This window comes from Tubulanus polymorphus, chromosome 6 (assembly GCF_964204645.1).
Source record: "Tubulanus polymorphus chromosome 6, tnTubPoly1.2, whole genome shotgun sequence".
NCBI lineage: Eukaryota > Metazoa > Nemertea > Palaeonemertea > Tubulaniformes > Tubulanidae > Tubulanus > Tubulanus polymorphus.
This window is the reverse complement of record NC_134030.1, coordinates 21,602,081-21,621,009: the sequence shown is the minus strand read 5'-3', so window position 1 is coordinate 21,621,009 and position 18,929 is coordinate 21,602,081. Positions and strand designations below refer to the sequence as shown.

The following is an 18,929-nucleotide window of genomic DNA, read 5'->3' as shown; positions in this document are numbered from 1 at the left end:
CACCGATGTATTCGTTCCTATTTCAGCTTCGTAAATTGCTCGTATAAATCTGTGATTTGTCGCCGAAACAACTGTTAAAATGATCGGTAAGTTATAATTCTAATTTCACTGTAAACTTGTAAAAACTAATTCAACAAATAGAATGAAGATTTTTCTTTCACGAAGGTTAAACAATAATAAAACAGATTGTATTAATTTGTAGCGTCAATGCTGATGAAAATGTTGAGAAGTTTACTTCCGATCATGTTGTTAGTGATCAGTTTGTGGTCGATGGTGAACGCTGAAACTGCTGCTGCAGCTGATGATTCAGCTGAAGAACTCGCTCTTAGCCGTCGAAAGAAGACGGCTTACGACGAATGGTGGCGTAAAGCCAATGAACAGGCCGGGAATATCTGATTCCACTGTGGTTAAATTATTGATTCCATAGCGGATAAACTGATTCCACATCGTGTAATTTGTGTGAATTAATAAACAAAATTCATTGAATGATAAAACATTATTCTGTAGTTTATTTCATGACTCTTTTTTATGGCCACAGATTGGCGACCTGTGGAATGGAGCCAAATTTGGAAGGGTGGGCACCTGTGTTGTGAGACTAAAAAATCATGTGATATGAGCAACAGGTTTGGAGCAGTAGCCTTTAGTTTTGATTCTTTTCTCAATTCAAAGAGACATTTTGAAAACTAAGAGATTAGTGACGTTTAGACTCAATTCTATGAGACATTTTCAAAAACTAAGAGAGTAGTGACGTTTAGACTCAATTCTATGAGACATTTTCAAAAACTAAGAGAGTAGTGACGTTTAGACTCAATTATATGAGACATTTTCAAAACTAAGAGAGTAGTGACGTTTAGACTCAATTCTTTGAGACATTTTCAAAAACTAAGAGAGTAATGACGTTTAGACTCAATTCTTTGAGACATTTTCAAAAACTAAGAGAGTAGTGACGTTTAGACTCAATTATATGAGACATTTTCAAAACTAAGAGAGTAGTGACGTTTAGACTCAATTCTTTGAGACATTTTCAAAAAGTAAGAGAGTAGTGACGTTTAGACTCAATTATATGAGACATTTTCAAAACTAAGAGAGTAGTGACGTTTAGATTCAATTCTTTGAGACATTTTCAAAAACTAAGAGAGTAGTGACGTTTAGACTGAATTCTATGAGACATTTTCAAAAACTAAGAGAGTAGTGACGTTTAGACTCAATTCTATGAGACATTTTCAAAAACTAAGAGAGTAGTGACGTTTAGACTCAATTATATGAGACATTTTCAAAAACTAAGAGAGTATTGACGTTTAGACTCAATTATATGAGACATTTTCAAAAACTAAGAGAGTAGTGACGTTTAGACTCAATTCTTTGAGACATTTTCAAAAACTAAGAGAGTAGTGACGTTTAGACTGAATTCTATGAGACATTTTCAAAAACTAAGAGAGTAGTGACGTTTAGACTCAATTATATGAGACATTTTCAAAAACTAAGAGAGTAGTGACGTTTAGACTCAATTATATGAGACATTTTCAAAAACTAAGAGAGTATTGACGTTTAGACTCAATTATATGAGACATTTTCAAAAACTAAGAGAGTAGTGACGTTTAGACTCAATTCTTTGAGACATTTTCAAAAACTAAGAGAGTAGTGACTTTTAGACTCAATTCTATGAGACATTTTCAAAAACTAAGAGAGTAGTGACGTTTAGACTCAATTATATGAGACATTTTCAAAAACTAAGAGAGTATTGACGTTTAGACTCAATTATATGAGACATTTTCAAAAACTAACAGAGTAGTGACGTTTAGACTCAATTCTTTGAGACATTTTCAAAAACTGAGAGAGTAGTGACGTTTAGACTCAATTATATGAGACATTTTCAAAAACTAAGAGAGTAGTGACGTTTAGACTCAATTCTTTGAGACATTTTCAAAAACTAAGAGAGTAGTGACGTTTAGACTCGATTCGGAGTCATTTGAGACATTTTTTTTCTCCAATTGACTTATAGGCGCTCAGAAAACGACCTTCAAACTGCTTTACTTACCGCGTTATCAGGAAACCATTTGGTTCCGGTTTTTGGCTTGAAACGTATCGATAGCATGCCGAATATACTGGCTGCGTTTAGTTTTACAGTCAAGGAAAAGAAAATAGGAGGTTAGAATCAAAGACAGAACCATCCACTCCACTCAACGTCAGGAGCGCACACGTATCCAGACTAGGAAAATGATGATTTCAACTAATTTTGTAAATGGCAATAGAATTTGGAATTAGGTCATTTCTAAAGCTGCTGGGTCAACTTGTACAGGGTCAACTTTAAAGCTTAGCCGACTGAGAATCTTTTCAAGCCATCGTAATCATTTAATTTGGATTTAATCTGGATTCAACTGATGAATAATCCACTGTATGTCAAGATCTAAGTCTTAACCCTTTCAGTGCGGACTAATTACTACCCTATAGTGCTGGAGATAATTTTAACATTTTGAAAAATTCCACCCTAGTGTGTTGAATAACGGGAATACCACTATAGTGCGTCTACACTGTGGTGCGATGTATCGTTAGTTACTAATATCTCACTATGTTTGACAGGTGCTGCCATTTTTCAAGAGGGATAATTACTAATTACTAATGACATCAATACACCATAGTGCGGTGTACAAGCAAATCTATCACTGATTTATACACTGCACTGCAGTGTAGACGCACTGAAAGGGTTAAAGCAGGTTTGCCTGAATGTGTTAAAATCATCAACAGGTCTTTGTTGAGGCTACGAGCAATCATCTCATGAGATGATTGCTCGGTGAGGTTAAGGTGGGCTCAGTCTAAAGTCTGATTCATGTACGCTCCTGAGTGATGATCTACCATTCACCACAAAAACCGGTGTGTAAAGATTATCACAAACCAACAAAGAGTAAGAAAGAGGAAAGAGAAAGAGTAAGAAACCATTAGATACCTATACACGGGACTTTAAGACTAAAGCCAAGTCACACAGTCGTGGCTCAAGTCCATAAGTGGTCTTATTTCTTAGGACTAGTATTCAGATGTTAGATTGGCTAAGTTGATCTTATATTTGTCTAAGTGAAAGCCAATGCAAGTGGCCCCAGATCTGAAAACTTAAGACCAGTCTAACCTCATTTTAGTGTTATAACTAATCTAACCACTTAAGAAAGACCAGTGTGAGCTTATCTTATAGTGAACTTTATTTTCTAAAGAGTTTTAGTCTGATCGAATACCAGACGTGGTTTACGGTCCCGTACATGGTTTACGGTCCCGTACAACAAACCGCTGCAGTACAGTTAGCATATCTCATTTTGTCGTCAATTTCTTCGATTATACGATGCACAGTATTATACATTATAACAAACGGGCGGACCTAAGCTCTGATACAAGGAGGCCGGGTGCAACCCCTCCCCCAAATAGGGGGTATCTGTAAGGTCATCCCCAAAAGAAAAATCTCATCGGAAAACACTAAATGATTGTGGGAAATAAGCGGGAATGAATTCAAATTTTTTCAGGTGTCAGTTTAATACTTTTCATTTTCCCCTAGTTTCAGGGCGACTCGACATTTTTAGGGGGGATACGCACCGCTTTGGATTCGCCTTGTTCTTATAGCGGAACTTATAGTTAACTTCAGTGCTCGGCATTATAGACAGTTATTAAGTTTAATTCGGGGGTTAACCTAATTCTTTTTCAATTGAGTTAACCCGCGTGTTTAAGTTAATACCAGTCTATAAAACTTGAGAGCGCTTGGCATTATAGACAGGTATTAAGTTTTATTCGGGGGTTAACCTAATTCTTTTTCAATTGAGTTAACCCGCGTGTTTGAGTTAATATCAGTCTATAAAACTTGAGATTTTTTGGTATGAACTTTTACCCGGGGTTAATTCGTTTTTCATTTTAGTTAACCCCCCTCCTCCCTGATACAACTGCGGCTCCAGGGGTCAGCTGGAAATACGTTATAACCGATAGTTTGTTTATATCCAGAATGAAAATGGTGAAAATTGTCGTATGATTTGGTAGGAAATTCTAGGTTTGCTGATGGTGTTTTTTCACTGCGACATTACATTTTCGAAAATTTTAAAAGTCCTGATCAATTCATCAATTACATGTATTAATCAAATCAAAGCCCATGAAAATAGTGAACAATCGTGGCATATGTTTTTGATGTACGGTTGGTTTAGTTTTTTGCACGCATCTCTTTTGTTCTATCACAACAGGACTCAGTAAAACTGCTCCGGTAACAGTTTGGATGTATCTATTATTGAATTCATGGTTCGGTTGATTTTTTGCACGCATTCTCCGTTTCCCGCGTGGATTTTTTTCAATTCCTGATTCGACAAAAAAAGGATCGATTGTAAATTTCTGCTTTGATAATTTCGGCCAGTGTGAGATGAGAGGCAGGTGGTGCGGACATAGTCAATATAAACCAATCAGTTTCATCAACATTTCATCAACTTGGAATCGTTTGTATTCGAAGGTAAGTTCATCAATCGTAGAGTCATCAACATTGATCTCATATTGTGTAGTTATTGCTACGGACGAATTGTACAAGAACTAATTTCAACATTTTAAAATTGTTAAAACTTGATTCTAATTTTAGAAATTTGATGTTTTTTTGAATTTGTTAACTTTATCTGAAACAGATGTTGGTTTAATGAAATTTACAAGAAATAATTCTAACATTTTCAAATTGTCAAAAATTTTTTAGATATTTTCTATATTCAATTCTGTTAAGTTTAACTAGCATCAGATGTAGGTTCTATGATTAATTATAGATGAATTAAATATTTTTATGACTGCTGAAATTCAGTTCAAATATCACCGATGTATTCGTTCCTATTTCAGCTTCGTAAATTGCTCGTATAAATCTGTGATTTGTCGCCGAAACAACTGTTAAAATGATCGGTAAGTTATAATTCTAATTTCACTGTAAACTTGTAAAAACTAATTCAACAAATAGAATGAAGATCTTTCTTTCACGGAGGTTAAACAATAATAAAACAGATTGTATTAATTTGTAGCGTCAATGCTGATGAAAATGTTGAGAAGTTTACTTCCGATCATGTTGTTAGTGATCAGTTTGTGGTCGATGGTGAACGCTGAAACTGCTGCTGCAGCTGATGATTCAGCTGAAGAACTCGCTCTTAGCCGTCGAAAGAAGACGGCTTACGACGAATGGTGGCGTAAAGCCAATGAACAGGCCGGGAATATCTGATTCCACTGTGGTTAAATTATTGATTCCATAGCGGATAAACTGATTCCACATCGTGTAATTTGTGTGAATTAATAAACAAAATTCATTGAATGATAAAACATTATTCTGTAGTTTATTTCATGACTCTTTTTTATGGCCACAGATTGGCGACCTGTGGAATGGAGCCAAATTTGGAAGGGTGGGCACCTGTGTTGTGAGACTAAAAAATCATGTGATATGAGCAACAGGTTTGGAGCAGTAGCCTTTAGTTTTGATTCTTTTCTCAATTCAAAGAGACATTTTGAAAACTAAGAGATTAGTGACGTTTAGACTCAATTATATGAGACATTTTGAAAACTAAGAGATTTGTGACGTTTAGACTCAATTCTTTGAGACATTTTCAAAAACTAAGAGAGTAGTGACGTTTAGACTCAATTCTTTGAGACATTTTCAAAAACTAAGAGAGTAGTGACGTTTAGACTCAATTATATGAGACATTTTCAAAAACTAAGAGAGTAGTGACGTTTAGACTCAATTCTTTGAGACATTTTCAAAAACTAAGAGAGTAGTGACGTTTAGACTCGATTCGGAGTCATTTGAGACATTTTTTTTCTCCAATTGACTTATAGGCGCTCAGAAAACGACCTTCAAACTGCTTTACTTACCGCGTTATCAGGAAACCATTTGGTTCCGGTTTTTGGCTTGAAACGTATCGATAGCATGCCGAATATACTGGCTGCGTTTAGTTTTACAGTCAAGGAAAAGAAAATAGGAGGTTAGAATCAAAGACAGAACCATCCACTCCACTCAACGTCAGGAGCGCACACGTATCCAGACTAGGAAAATGATGATTTCAACTAATTTTGTAAATGGCAATAGAATTTGGAATTAGGTCATTTCTAAAGCTGCTGGGTCAACTTGTACAGGGTCAACTTTAAAGCTTAGCCGACTGAGAATCTTTTCAAGCCATCGTAATCATTTAATTTGGATTTAATCTGGATTCAACTGATGAATAATCCACTGTATGTCAAGATCTAAGTCTTAACCCTTTCAGTGCGGACTAATTACTACCCTATAGTGCTGGAGATAATTTGAACATTTTGAAAAATTCCACCCTAGTGTGTTGAATAACGGGAATACGGCTATAGTGCGTCTACACCGCGGTGCAGTGTATCATTAGTTACTTATATCTCGCTATGTTTGACACTTGCTGCCATTTTTCAAGAGGGATAAAAACTAATTACTAATGACATCAATACACCATAGTGCGGTGTACAAGCAAATCTATCACTGATTTATACACTGCACTGCAGTGTAGACGCACTGAAAGGGTTAAAGCAGGTTTGCCTGAATGTGTTTAAATCATCAACAGGTCTTTGTTGAGGCTACGAGCAATCATCTCATGAGATGATTGCTCGGTGAGGTTAAGGTGGGCTCAGTCTAAAGTCTGATTCATGTACGCTCCTGAGTGATGATCTACCATTCACCACAAAAACCGGTGTGCAAAGATTATCACAAACCAACAAAGAGTAAGAAAGAGGAGAGAGAAAGAGTAAGAAACCATTAGATACCTATACACGGGACTTTAAGACTAAAGCCAAGTCACACAGTCGTGGCTCAAGTCCATAAGTGGTCTTATTTCTTAGGACTAGTATTCAGATGTTAGTCAGTCTGAGCTTATCTTAGACAACTTAAGACCAGTCTAAGCTCATTTTGGTATGATAACTGATATAACAACTTAAGACCAGTCTGAGCTTATCTTAGACAACTTAAGACCAGTCTAAGCTCATTTTGGTATGATAACTGATATAACAACTTAAGACCAGTCTGAGCTTAATTTAGTTTTATAACCAATGTAACAACTTAAGACCAGTCTGAGCTTAATTTAGTTTTATAACCAATCTAACAACTTAAGACCAGTCTAAGCTCATTTGGGTTTTATTACCAATCTAACAACTTAAGACCAGTCTGAGCTCATTTTGCTTCTATAGCCAATCTTAAAACTTAAGACCAGAGCTATAACCAATCTAACAATATAAGCCCAGTCTAAATTCATTGTTTTGTATAACCAATTCAGCCTTGAAAATCTTAGGCCCGAGACTGAACCGCAGATTCAAATGTTAACAAACTCGAAAGATCCCACCATTATTGAAGCATTTCTAGAAGTGTTATATCATGCAGTGTGACTCACCCCGTCCTTAGGGTACCACTTGCGCGGGTTTTTTCCGTGGAACAAGTATTTCGATATCGGATCGAAAGTGAACGCTGTTCGGGTTAAAGAACATCTAAAATATCGCGCTATATCGAAATATATCGAAATTGTGAGAGTTTAACGGAGTAGAACGATAACCTGTACACTGAAACGTGGTGAACGGATAATCAGATAAAATTCCACTATTTACAGATTAGAAGAATTTAAAAACAAGAATTTATTTATTCAATCTAAAATATATAGAATACACGACGTTTCGATCTCACCCTAGAGATCATCTTTAGGTGTGATCATCGTCATAGAGATCATCATAGAGATCATCGTAACACCTGACGATGATCTCTAGGGTGAGATCGAAACGTCGTGTATTCTATATATTTTAGATTGAATAAATAAATTCTTGTTTTTAAATTCTTTTAATCTGTAGATAGTCGGTTTTTATCTTATTATTTAACGGAATCTTTACGGGGGAAAACGAAAAACACGTAACGAATTTCGACAAAGGATACTCAAAACGAAGAATAAAGTGACGACTATCGCGAGGAACAGACGTAGATGACAGACGGCGCGATGAGTGACGAACGCCTGCATTTTATACGAGATGACCGCGTGGATCCACGCGTAAATACAACCACACGCGAAACCAGTAAACGCTCCAATCAGGTGAACAGCTAGAACGTTCGTCTCCTGAAATAATAATAATACAAATATATCACAAACGTGCACTTCCACAGTTGTGGACACAGTTCCACCAGTTGTGGATCCAGTTCCACAGTCGTAGACCCAGTTTACAGTACCTGGAAGTTAGCAACCACGCTCAGTCCGAGTCCTGCCAGTATTCCGATGATCAACGACGCCTTGTTCAGTTTGAGAATGTAAAGCTGTACGATTGCCTCGTTTCGATAGTAAGCGATAATCTGTTTGTAACGAATATACACCACAATTCCAACTGTGAGAAACAAAGTCAAATTTGAAATCAAATATCATTTGTAGCCGAAAAAGTGAGCTGATAAAATGTCTAATGTCTGGTGTTTGTATTTCATTTTCAATTAAAAATGTCTCAGGTGAAGCACTGAACACATGTGAAGTGTGGACGATCAGTTTTTGAAAGTGTGCTGATAAAATGTCTAATATCTGGTGTTTGTAGTTCATTTTCAATTAAAAATGTCTCAGGTGAAGCACTGAACACATGTGAAGTGTGGACGATCAGTTTTTGAAAGTGTGCTGAAATGTCTAATGTCAGGTGTTTGTAGTTCATTTTCAATTAAAAATGTCTCAGGTGAAGCACTGAACACATGTGAAGTGTGGACGATCAGTTTTTGAAAGTGTGCTGATAAAATGTCTAATATCTGGTGTTTGTAGTTCATTTTCAATTAAAAATATCTCAGATGAAGCACTGAACACATGTTAAGAATGTGTGGATGATCAGTTTTCTTTAGAAATCTATCTTCATTTCAGGGTTTGAAATATTGTTCACGTACCTAAAACTGCATTAATGTTCAGTAATTGACCGAATATACAACTTTCCGGAGAATTTGTTCCAGTGTCGCTGAAAAATTCAGATCAACAAATTCACTAAATACGTCTGAATGAATTTGGCAAAAATTTCTGTTATCAAAAATTCGAATTTTTGCTGTTATTGATTGACGTACCTTATGTACGGAAATCCCGCCTCTACGTGGCCATTTAATACAGAAATCACGTAACTGAATATAATAAGAAAATCTTCAGCTTAGAACTGAATCTAATCCTTTCATCGGCATACCCCGCTATGCGGTGTATAATCGACCCGTGTTTTGCCCACCTTGCAGTGCGAAGTGTCTACAAAATTATCTATCATTTGAAATGCATATCGGAAGATGGCAGCTACTATTGTCAAACATTGTCAACCAATGATACACTGCACTACGGGTAGGTATGCATGTTATACACCGCACTGCAGGACAGACACAATACAGCAGTGTGCCAGTAATACACTGCACTGCAGGACAGACACAATACAGCAGTATGCCTGTAATACACCGCACTGCAGGACAGACACAATACAGCAGTATGCCTGTAATACACTGCACTGGGATGGAGTTTTCCAAAAAAACTTCCCGCACTTCAGTCTAAAACAGTCAGCAATGAAAGGGCTAAGTATGAAATTTCACGAAATTTGAATGGATATTTGATTTCACCAATTCTTGCTATTTGCGAAAATCACGTTTCATGAAAGTTGCACAAATCGTGACCCAGTTTCGTGAATGTTGACCCGTATAAAACTTACGTGATTACGAAAGTTAACGGCGTACCGACAGCCACTAAAAACGGTAACCAATGCGGCCCAGGCCGACAACACCAATACACCATTGTACAAAAAACCTTCTGAAAAACACAAATATCCAAATTATGGTTGGGTTAGCGTTAGGTACTACACACCACTAGTAGGGACACTAAACAGCAGCCAGTTGTCCCCTGCCTAAAACAACCCCACAGGGACTTGTCACATTTGATAGTGAATGAATAAACCAGTATCAATGACCAGGTCCACTATCCCTGTATAATAAAAAACAAGGGTGGCAACTAATCGTCTATCTGAAAATGACCTTTCCACTTCAATCGACTGTAATTCCAAAAATCCTCAACAGAATCACATGAAATTAGCTTTAATACAAACTAGAAGACTTTCTGCTTCCAACGAGCCTTTAACCATCACTCTATCTCCCTTGTTTTTTTTTTAATTATACAGGGATACTCAACTGGGGTTGGTCATTGATACTGGTTATATTCATTCACTATCAATTGTGACAAGTCCCTGTGAACAACCCCTCACACTCAAAATACCATCCCCCCCACAACCCACACCCTACTACCGCATTGAATACGTTCCCTCACCTCTCATCCGATCATGACATCCGGATCAGCTTATCATCAGGTGACCGGCACATTTCATTTTTGAATTTTTGACATGTCCTGTCCTCATTCGAGGGCAATAATTCTAAATAACCGAGAACAAGTTAGTTTGAAACTTACGTCCAGGTGTTAAATCATCGCAGGTGAGAAACAAATCAGTAGCAGCAAGTTCAGCGTCAAAAACACAAACAAAACAACAACACAAAAACAGCGAAAAAATAAATAGCCGAACCAGGAAGTAACTTTTGACAGCTCAGATGGCGCCACCAGACGGAGCGCTATATATTCGGACGCAGAAACGGACCCTTGATAACGGCCAGTGCACTGCGAACCGAAACCGCCGGATGGGATCCTCTCGTCCATTAGGGATCAATTTCTTATTGCGGTAAACCTGTGTCTACTTTTTATCAATTTCGTTGACAAAAAAATAACATTTGTTAACCTCCTTAGCGCCGGATCATCCGGAACCGGCACACTGGCAATCAATTTTCTGCTTCGGTCCGTTTTGAACCAATGATCGATTGCCAGAGTTGGACGATGTTAGTGTTTGAAAAATCCGCAAACGATGAGTATAGCGGCAGCACCTTATGGTATAGTGGAGATAAAACAAATTCTCCGTTCGTTGACGCGCGATGGCCCGACTAGCGGCTAGTGCCTGACCTCATCGTCGACCGATCGGCTCTCTATCTCATATCTCATTAACATTTGGGATCAACCAAAATATAGGGGATTGTAGTTTCGCGGATAGTGTAGAGATAGCAGCCGAAACGACTCATGCCAGAGTTAGAACCCCCGCTACCAGAGATGGCAGCAGAGCATAGTCAAAGCCCTGTACTAGAACACGCGCACCTTTTGTGCTTCACGTCCACTCTCTTTAACATCTTGATACCCATTAGAAGGAACTCTCAAGTTGAAGAGAAGTAAAGGAAAACTTTCATTATCGACATTTAAATTATACTTTATTTTTCACGTTTTACAATTATTTGACAATTCGTGAAACTGAACAAACTGAAATTCGTATCACAACGAAACCTGACTTGGTTCATCGGTCAGAAAGCAATCCCACCAGATTGAATCATTTTACCACTCTCAGTATTTGGTATGGTTTCATTGATAATTGATTTACTCTCGATTTGATTTAATTGGAATCTAGAAGAAATTGAGTATTGGTGGATCCTCTCTTGCCACAAGTGGAATTCTCTTTTTGTCGCAGTAGTTGATGTCCCAACTCGCGCTAGCGACACCTGGTGGATCCTCACTTACCACAAGTGGAATCCACTTTTTGTCGCAGTAGTTGATGTCCTACTGCACACTAGCAACACCTGGTGGATCCTCACTTGCCACAAGTGGAATCCTCTTTTTGTCGCAGTAGTTGATGTCCCAACTCGCACTAGCGACATATTGTGGATCCTCACTTACCACAAGTGGAATCCTGTATTGCCGCAGTCTGAAAAAATGATAAGATCCAAGATTCTACATAAATGATTCATTTCCCGCGTATAAAAGTTCCTGCGCATGCGGGTGACCACCGTTAAGGTTCCCTGCGATAACGCTGGATAAACCAGCACCCTGAGAGTCGATAGTCGACCGTTTGTTGACGACGTGATTGGAAACTTTCGATGACACTGCTCCTGGCGGATGACGGCAGAGGTAGCACAGTATCCGTCGGTATCCTTGTCGATACTGGGGGCAGTAAACCCCGTACAGAACCGCGTTATAACTCGTACTGAAAACCGTCAGTGATATTTTGAGCATGTTCAAGTAACCGTTCGATTCAGCCGTTTCGTCCTTACCGTTCAGTTTCTGAAATTAGAAATGCTATAATATTTATCCTAATAATTAATTCAAACGATTCTTATTTGCGTAATAACCGTAAAAAGAGATAATTGGTAACTTGAAGCGGTGGATCCAGAAGCTAATTCTGATGAACTTTACTAAGGGGAGGGGGCGTTGTCGTTCAAAAGGCAATCTTTTAGTGAATAAGCAAGCAACTGGCCAAACGTGGTCGCCATGTGTCCTATCAATTATTCCTAGTTTTTCGTTAAGAAAATGATTTGGAATTTTTTTAGAAACAAATTTATTCTGTTTTATTCAGCTTTTATTTTTGAAGATCAGTTCTAACATCGTATTGAAATTTACGAAATCTCTTTCAAGATTTATCAATTCCAACCATAAATAATGAATACTGTTAGTTGTATGTTTTTCAGTCATACAGCTGACGTACAAGGATAGATACGTTAAGACAATGTTTTCAAATTTATTCTTTTTTTGTGTCTGTCAAAATGTATTAGTTTCGTTCAAAAATGACTGTTCTTTTAATAGAAATTCTTGTCTGTTGACAAAAATGGAAAAAAAGCATAATTGAAGTATGATGGACATATAAGTCTAACGATTCCCCTGCGGATCCGCCCAAATATTCAAATACGGCTGATTTGAATATTAGTTTTAACCAATCAAAGTGGCTAACGCGCCCGGTTGGCTAAAAATTCGAATTTCAAAAATGACGGTGTTAGAATCATTACCATTATCATGAACGTTACGAAATACGGTAACCAGGAGACGGCGAACAGCGCCGCAACAATGATGAACATTTTCACCAGACGGATTTTATTTTTCGATACGACCGACGTCTGCGGCTGCGCGGCGACTACTGAACCGCCAGACGATACCGGTTCAACCTCGCTACCCTTCCGGCAGAAGAACCTGATTACATTAACGTACAGCCATACGATCACTACCAGCGGAATGATATAGGTCGAGAATAGGATGAAAAAGGCGTGACCGATGACGAACAGGCGCGACCGGCCTTCGTTACCGCACGTGGCGTGCGAAGCGTTATCGATCCACTTGTCGTAGACGTGGTATTCGTAAACGGTCGGCGACGAAATCAGGACGGCTCCGACCCATATGACGGCGATCGTCGCGCGAGCTTGGCACGTGGTCAGTCGTTTGGAGGCGTCCAGCGCGCGCACCGTGGCGCAGTAGCGTTCGTAGGCGATGGCGATCATGCAGTAAACGCTGCTCGTGATGCAGAATATCGGAAGAGCGTTGACAATGGCGCACGCGAAAACACCTACAAGAAAAGTGATCAGAGAAATAAATCTTAATCAAAGCATAGAACTTATGATTATTTTGATACTCAAGTATAGTTTCATATTATGCCAGAAATACCGTTCCAAAAATTGGTGCGGAACGTTCATCGTCGACGAATAATAAGCAATATATGTTATTCTTCAAGGCTTCAATAAACTTCAAATTAATCTTCCCTTTTTATGAAGACTTGAAGCTCTGTCTAAACAACTTAAAGTTAAAACTTGGTGTGAACAATGCCCGCTACTGGCCTCAGTCAGGCTATTTTTGGCGAAATACAATTGGGCGAGAATCACCTCTAACACGTCATCATCTCTGAGCAGATATTCAAGTTGCTAGGTAAATCGGGTCGCTATAAGCTTAAACCATACACTATAGCCTATCTTTAAAAACTGATCGTAGAACCTAAATGATCTTGACTGACTTTGAGTTCCAGCGAGTGAGTGAGTAAAACCGAGAATAATTAGATTGGCCCATGAGTTGTAAGATTGGTCTTAAATCTAAGCCCTCTCTGTGTTACTGGTCATATAGCTACCGATCGAATCTTGTTGCGCAGTTTGTATCACTCGCTCAAAACGTCTGAAGTACAGGATACCCGCAAACGATCGAGCATTTACTTCAGTCAATTTCCCGGCCGGCGAACCGGTCGGGCCGCGCGCTTGGTTCCTGACTCTAACGGATAAACCTCTCGTTAATAACGACTAAGTCAGATTAATTGATATTTAATCACTTCCTCCATCGATCGATCACGATCATGGCTAAGAAAACGGAACAACCTGCGAGTCGTCAAGAGCCGATCGCGTTCAACCACGTCGGCCCTTGCTGATACTTGTCAGAATTCTTGATTGAAAATTTTAAAACTCGAACTAAAACGAAACTAAATCTGACAATTGTTTCACGCGATCGTCTCGGGGCTACGCTCGCGCAGGCGGCTGAATAAGTGGAACATTATATGATATATATATTTTATCAATATGGTCTCTGAAAATTTAAGAAATAAAATTTAATTTGATTTAAATTCTTTATGTGGCATGTGAGTTTGCCGCTTTACTCACTAAATGCTAATAAATTCGCTGAGCAAATAGTGCTATGATAAGTAGCTTGGAAATCATTCAAAAAGCAGATTCTCCACAAAGTAAAGATTCAACGTTGATACAACTATTTAGTTAGAATAAAAAAGTGTTGAATAATTTATGATATTTCACTTAGAAAAATATTTGTATTACTCGCATGCCACAGTAGACAAGTGAGGCCATATAAGATCTCAACCGTTCAGTGCTGCCCCTATGAATTACGATAGCGGGATATCCGTGAACTAAAATCATTGCCGCCGTATTGGTTCTTTTGATGATGGTGTTCTAATTTATAAGCAAAAGCTATCTTGCTTATCAACAATCCACTTTCCCTTCCTTCCACGATATCTTAAAAATTATCAACATCCAATACCTAACCGACAAATACGAATTCTCGACACAAACTCTTCACTTTTTCACCCAATTTACGACAGAAAGATTCCCTGCAGCCCTCACATTGCATAACCTGCCCTTTTAAAATTAAGCGCCCGTTACAATTTTCAGGTCCATCCCCTTAATCAACCCAGGAAAGTGTAATCATTACACTTCCCTGATCAACCCAAGAATCCTTGAGGGGCCCTCGCATTACGACCATTCAGTGTTAGTTCATGTTTTCCCGCAGTTGGGTACAGAGACAGTACCAGAAGACAAGTCAGAAATCCATGAATCTAATTCCCTGATCTTTATAAGAATCCTCTGAAATAAAATGAAGATGGGTCTAATGAGGTCCCACAAGCCTAAAACGGATTAACCTGATGGAAATATGAAGACCTAACTATATGTCCTGAATGAAACCCAGATTCAGTCAAACTTCTATCAATATCCGTCCACAATTGTTAACAGACTAAGGGCCAGTTACGTAGCCGAGACTTAAGACCAAAAGTGGTCTCTCCTTAAACTTTATGACTGGTCTTAAGTTGGTAGATTGGCTTCTTGTAACTAAAGTCTAAGCCCTGACTATGGAACTGGCCGGCCCCAAAAGTTCATCCAAAATACTAGAAATTGATCAGTCCCTACCAGTGCCTCATCCTGTCTGTAAAAACTATGTTTCACTCATACATTGTATCTTGCATGATATAATGATGACAAATAAATTATATTTCATATACTTTTCTTCAGTCTTGAGGTCACTGCGGTAGGAACCACTAGACATATTACGAATAAAAATTCTAAATTAAACTTTTCCGCTTTTCAAATTAACTTTTTTCCAGTCCTTCAACAATTGTGGGATTTGTCTTTTCATGTGTAATGCGTACCATCTCATAAACCCGGTCCAGCAAAATTAGGGATCAAATAAAATCAAATAGAAATAATATCAATTGATATTTTACTGCGCTGATTTTTATTCCTTTCGATTTACAAAATTTATCCCGCAACAACAGAAAACGCAGTAATCATTTTTTTTTACTCGGGAATCGGGAATTATTCATTAACGAACAAAAGTCTACTTTCGTTTTTCGGCGCGTCGTTTATTCCTCAGTTTAATCTGCGCGGCGATGCGGTCCAGATCGCGACGGCCCTGATTGGTCAGACGACGCCCGCCGGACGCCGTGTCCTTCTCGACGAGTTTCAGCGCCTCCAACGACTGCAGAATCTTACGCGAGATCGACGGCGTGCTGCGACAGAAGTGAGACGGCGCGACGCCGTTGTTCTTGCGACCGCCGTAAATGCGACAGAACGCGCCGACGCCGACCGGGGCACGGATGTAAAGATGGCGCGCGATCGAAGCCGATCGGATGAACCACCAGTCGTCGTCGTACGGCGCCAGTTCTTTGTGGATTCCAGTCTTGACGAGGTCGACCCAGTCGGGCACCTTCATTTTGCCGGATTTTTTCAGGAACGCGGCCAGAGCTTTGACGAACTCGGACTGGTTGACATCTTTAACGCTGATTCCACCAGGCATCTTGATTCCAGGCTGAAGGGAGAAATAGAAAAAATTTAGAATTAACTAAAATCTAGTATTTTATAAAAACAATCTAGTTAAAGGTTTCAGCCCGAACAGACGCTCCCTAATGACTGAATTCCATCCCAGTTATTGACTAAGCCACAAAGCGGGACTCAATTTTGACAGTATCCCACATCGCCTGACATCATGTTTGTGAATTTACTAAACTATCATTCCTATCATTGACTCGCACGTTGACTAAACCTTGGACCAATTTTTCCGGTCCCTGTTTGTTCAAGCTAGATGACAGGATACAACATTTCATCATTAGAAGGTTTGAATTCCTTCCTGTTTGTTGTTTTTCGTGATTTAATACTAGAATCTCAAATCGAAGGAAAATGGAATATTCTAACTTCTAATGATCCAATACTTGAGTAAACCAAATAGCAGTTCGGTGGCTAAACCAAACCATAGTCCGGATACTGACTTAACCAAACCATAGTCCGGATACTGACTTAACCAAACCATAGTCCGGATACTGACTTAACCAAACCATAGTCCGGATACTGACTTACTTTAGTTACTGACTAAACCTTGCATCTTCAGTTAACACTTCAGACACTTGGCCCACCAGTTACTACTAACTAAAACTACACAAATCTAGCCTTCTCTAGTCTACTAATAGACTATGTAAATATATTCGACAGAGCAAACCATGGAATAACCCGAAAAACAATAAAATTAAATTGATACCACTTCCTTCGGTTCCGGCCTGTCGGGAGTCAAAGCGAAAATACCACCGGTTTAAACCGGTCAAAAATACCAATCAGAACCGTTAAAACCTCGGGTTTAAACCTCCCCGAGATGCGGGCAGACGTCAGCTTTAAAGCGGTTATCGAATGGACGGAATTAATTAACGTATTCGGTAATTAACGGCGTTTTTAACGAGGCAGAAACTCACCTGTAATTATCGCGTAGAGCGTGGAGCATGAGAGAGAGCCTCGTTCTGTATCGCTGACGCGGATTCCGCCGGCGGACCAGTTCGGAATAATGCGGCGCGCGACGGACGAATACGGAGGAATACTGGAACTGGCGGCCCGCAGCGATACGATGTCACTGTGTAAGAAATTATTTTGTAGATTTTTGGAAAACAAATTACGGCATTTTATCGGAAATTTCTGCTTGAAAAAAAACGGTTTTTTTTGCGAAATCAAGTTATTCTTATATTGTTCCGGACTAAAATGCGCATGATTTTGGAGAAAGAATCGGCTGAACTTTCAGGAGACGAAAATTTTGAAATTCTGAGAATTTTCTTCGTCAAAAATATGTCGAATTTTATGAATTTTAAGGCGATATTTTACTGGTCCTTGAATTGTTTAAAGGGTCCACTAGAACAGACTCATCAGGACCCCAGGAGTTTTAGAGTGGTATTATCTTCGAATCCGGGGGTTAACTCCATTGAAAAAAAAATGAGTTAGCCCCGGGTTTTTGTTGCTACCAGTCTCAATAAAACCGGACCCAGTCAAGTGAAAATGACTAAGAGCTCTGGCTGTCGGGGTATATACGATAAACGCTATTACCGCCTCGGCCGTGAAAAACGTTTCTTTTTGATAACGCAAGTTCACTAACTAGGACAAACTGTTTGTCGCGGCGTTAAAAATGTGTCGACATAATTGACGGTGTGTCCTTCATAAATGGGTGAATTTGAATATCAGGTTCGTGCGTTCAAAGTATCATGAATAATGCAACGGATTCTTATTTGCCGCGCTATAAGATATCGATATTGAAAGGTAAAAGCATGAACGTGACTGTACGGCTTAATCGACACAAGACATCTTGTGGGCAACTCTGAAACGGATCCAGGTATTGGACTAGAGCTTGCCTAGGTTTGAATGTGGGACGGATCCACGGTCACATTCAACCCACAAATTCGTGAAACTGGATCCAGAGTCAAATTGAAACTATACACAACTGTGGAATTATTGGAGTCAAATTAATCCCGCCCAGTTGTGGAACTGAGTCCACAGTCAAATTAAACCTATACAACACAGGAACTGGATTCAGAGTTAAATTAAATCCACACAACTGTGGAACTAGATTCAGAGTTAAATCAAAACCCACACAACTGTGGAACTGGATTCAGAGTTAAATTAAATCCACACAACTGTGGAACTAGATTTAGAGTCCAATTAAACACACACACAACTGTGGAACTGAATCCACAGTCATTTTAAACCCGTAAAACTGTGGAACTGGATTCAGAATCAATTTGAACCCACACAACTGTGGAACTGGATCCACAGTCAATTTAAACCCACAGAACTGAGGAACTGGATTTAGAGTCGAATTAAACACACACAACTGTGGAACTGGGTCCACAGTCAATTTAAACCATACAACTGTGGAACTGGATTCAGAATCAATTTGAACCCACACAACTGTGGAACTGAATCCACAGTCAATTTAAACCATACAACTGTTGAACTAGATTCAGAATCAATTTGAACCCACACAACTGTGGAACTGGATCCACAGTCAATTTAAACCCATACAACTGTGGAACTGGATTCAGAATCAATTTAAACCCAC

General features: G+C 38.9%; 3 protein-coding genes across 5 annotated transcripts in view; all 3 read right to left on the bottom strand.

Moving 5' to 3' along the window:
• LOC141906980 (DNA damage-regulated autophagy modulator protein 1-like) overlaps positions 1-10,521 on the bottom strand; it is a 29,948-nt gene extending 19,427 nt beyond the window's left edge. Inside the window, exons 1-8 of one of the 3 annotated variants that reach the window (XM_074796500.1) lie at positions 10,413-10,521; positions 9,667-9,764; positions 9,050-9,103; positions 8,879-8,946; positions 8,195-8,346; positions 7,907-8,084; positions 5,851-5,921; positions 3,902-4,319 (exon numbers count right to left, since the gene is read on the bottom strand). In XM_074796500.1, the coding sequence (XP_074652601.1) occupies positions 4,212-4,319; positions 5,851-5,921; positions 7,907-8,084; positions 8,195-8,346; positions 8,879-8,946; positions 9,050-9,103; positions 9,667-9,749 (714 nt within the window). In that variant the 5' untranslated portion in view covers positions 9,750-9,764; positions 10,413-10,521 and the 3' untranslated portion in view covers positions 3,902-4,211. Of the gene's footprint in view, positions 1-2,038; positions 2,110-3,901; positions 4,320-5,850; positions 5,922-7,906; positions 8,085-8,194; positions 8,347-8,878; positions 8,947-9,049; positions 9,104-9,666; positions 9,765-10,412 lie in introns of those variants that run through there. The other 2 variants (XM_074796498.1, XM_074796499.1) reach the window with 2 other exon arrangements.
• Positions 10,522-11,765: 1,244 nt separating this feature from the next.
• Positions 11,766-13,909, bottom strand: LOC141907850 (QRFP-like peptide receptor). Its single transcript, XM_074797593.1, has 3 exons — positions 13,903-13,909; positions 12,815-13,365; positions 11,766-12,095 (listed from the first exon to the last, which is right to left on the bottom strand). Exons 1-3 carry the CDS (start codon positions 13,907-13,909, stop codon positions 11,766-11,768), a joined length of 888 nt encoding a protein of 295 aa, XP_074653694.1.
• Positions 13,910-15,774: 1,865 nt separating this feature from the next.
• LOC141906941 (small ribosomal subunit protein eS19-like) lies at positions 15,775-17,380 on the bottom strand. The gene is made up of 2 exons (XM_074796440.1): positions 17,302-17,380; positions 15,775-16,370 (listed from the first exon to the last, which is right to left on the bottom strand). Exon 2 carries the CDS (start codon positions 16,356-16,358, stop codon positions 15,900-15,902), a length of 459 nt encoding a protein of 152 aa, XP_074652541.1. The 5' UTR covers positions 16,359-16,370; positions 17,302-17,380; the 3' UTR covers positions 15,775-15,899.
• Between the last annotated feature and the right edge of the window lie 1,549 nt (positions 17,381-18,929).

Bases quoted from the DNA above. Each gene is read 5' to 3' on its own strand.
- LOC141907850 (XM_074797593.1), bottom strand. The intron at 12,096-12,814 runs GTAATGATTCTA...TTCTAATTTCAG, and splicing joins TCGTAACGTTCATGATAATG to AAACTGAACGGTAAGGACGA.
- LOC141906941 (XM_074796440.1), bottom strand. From the start codon at position 16,358: ATGCCTGGTGGAATCAGCGTTAAAGATGTCAACCAGTCCGAGTTCGTC.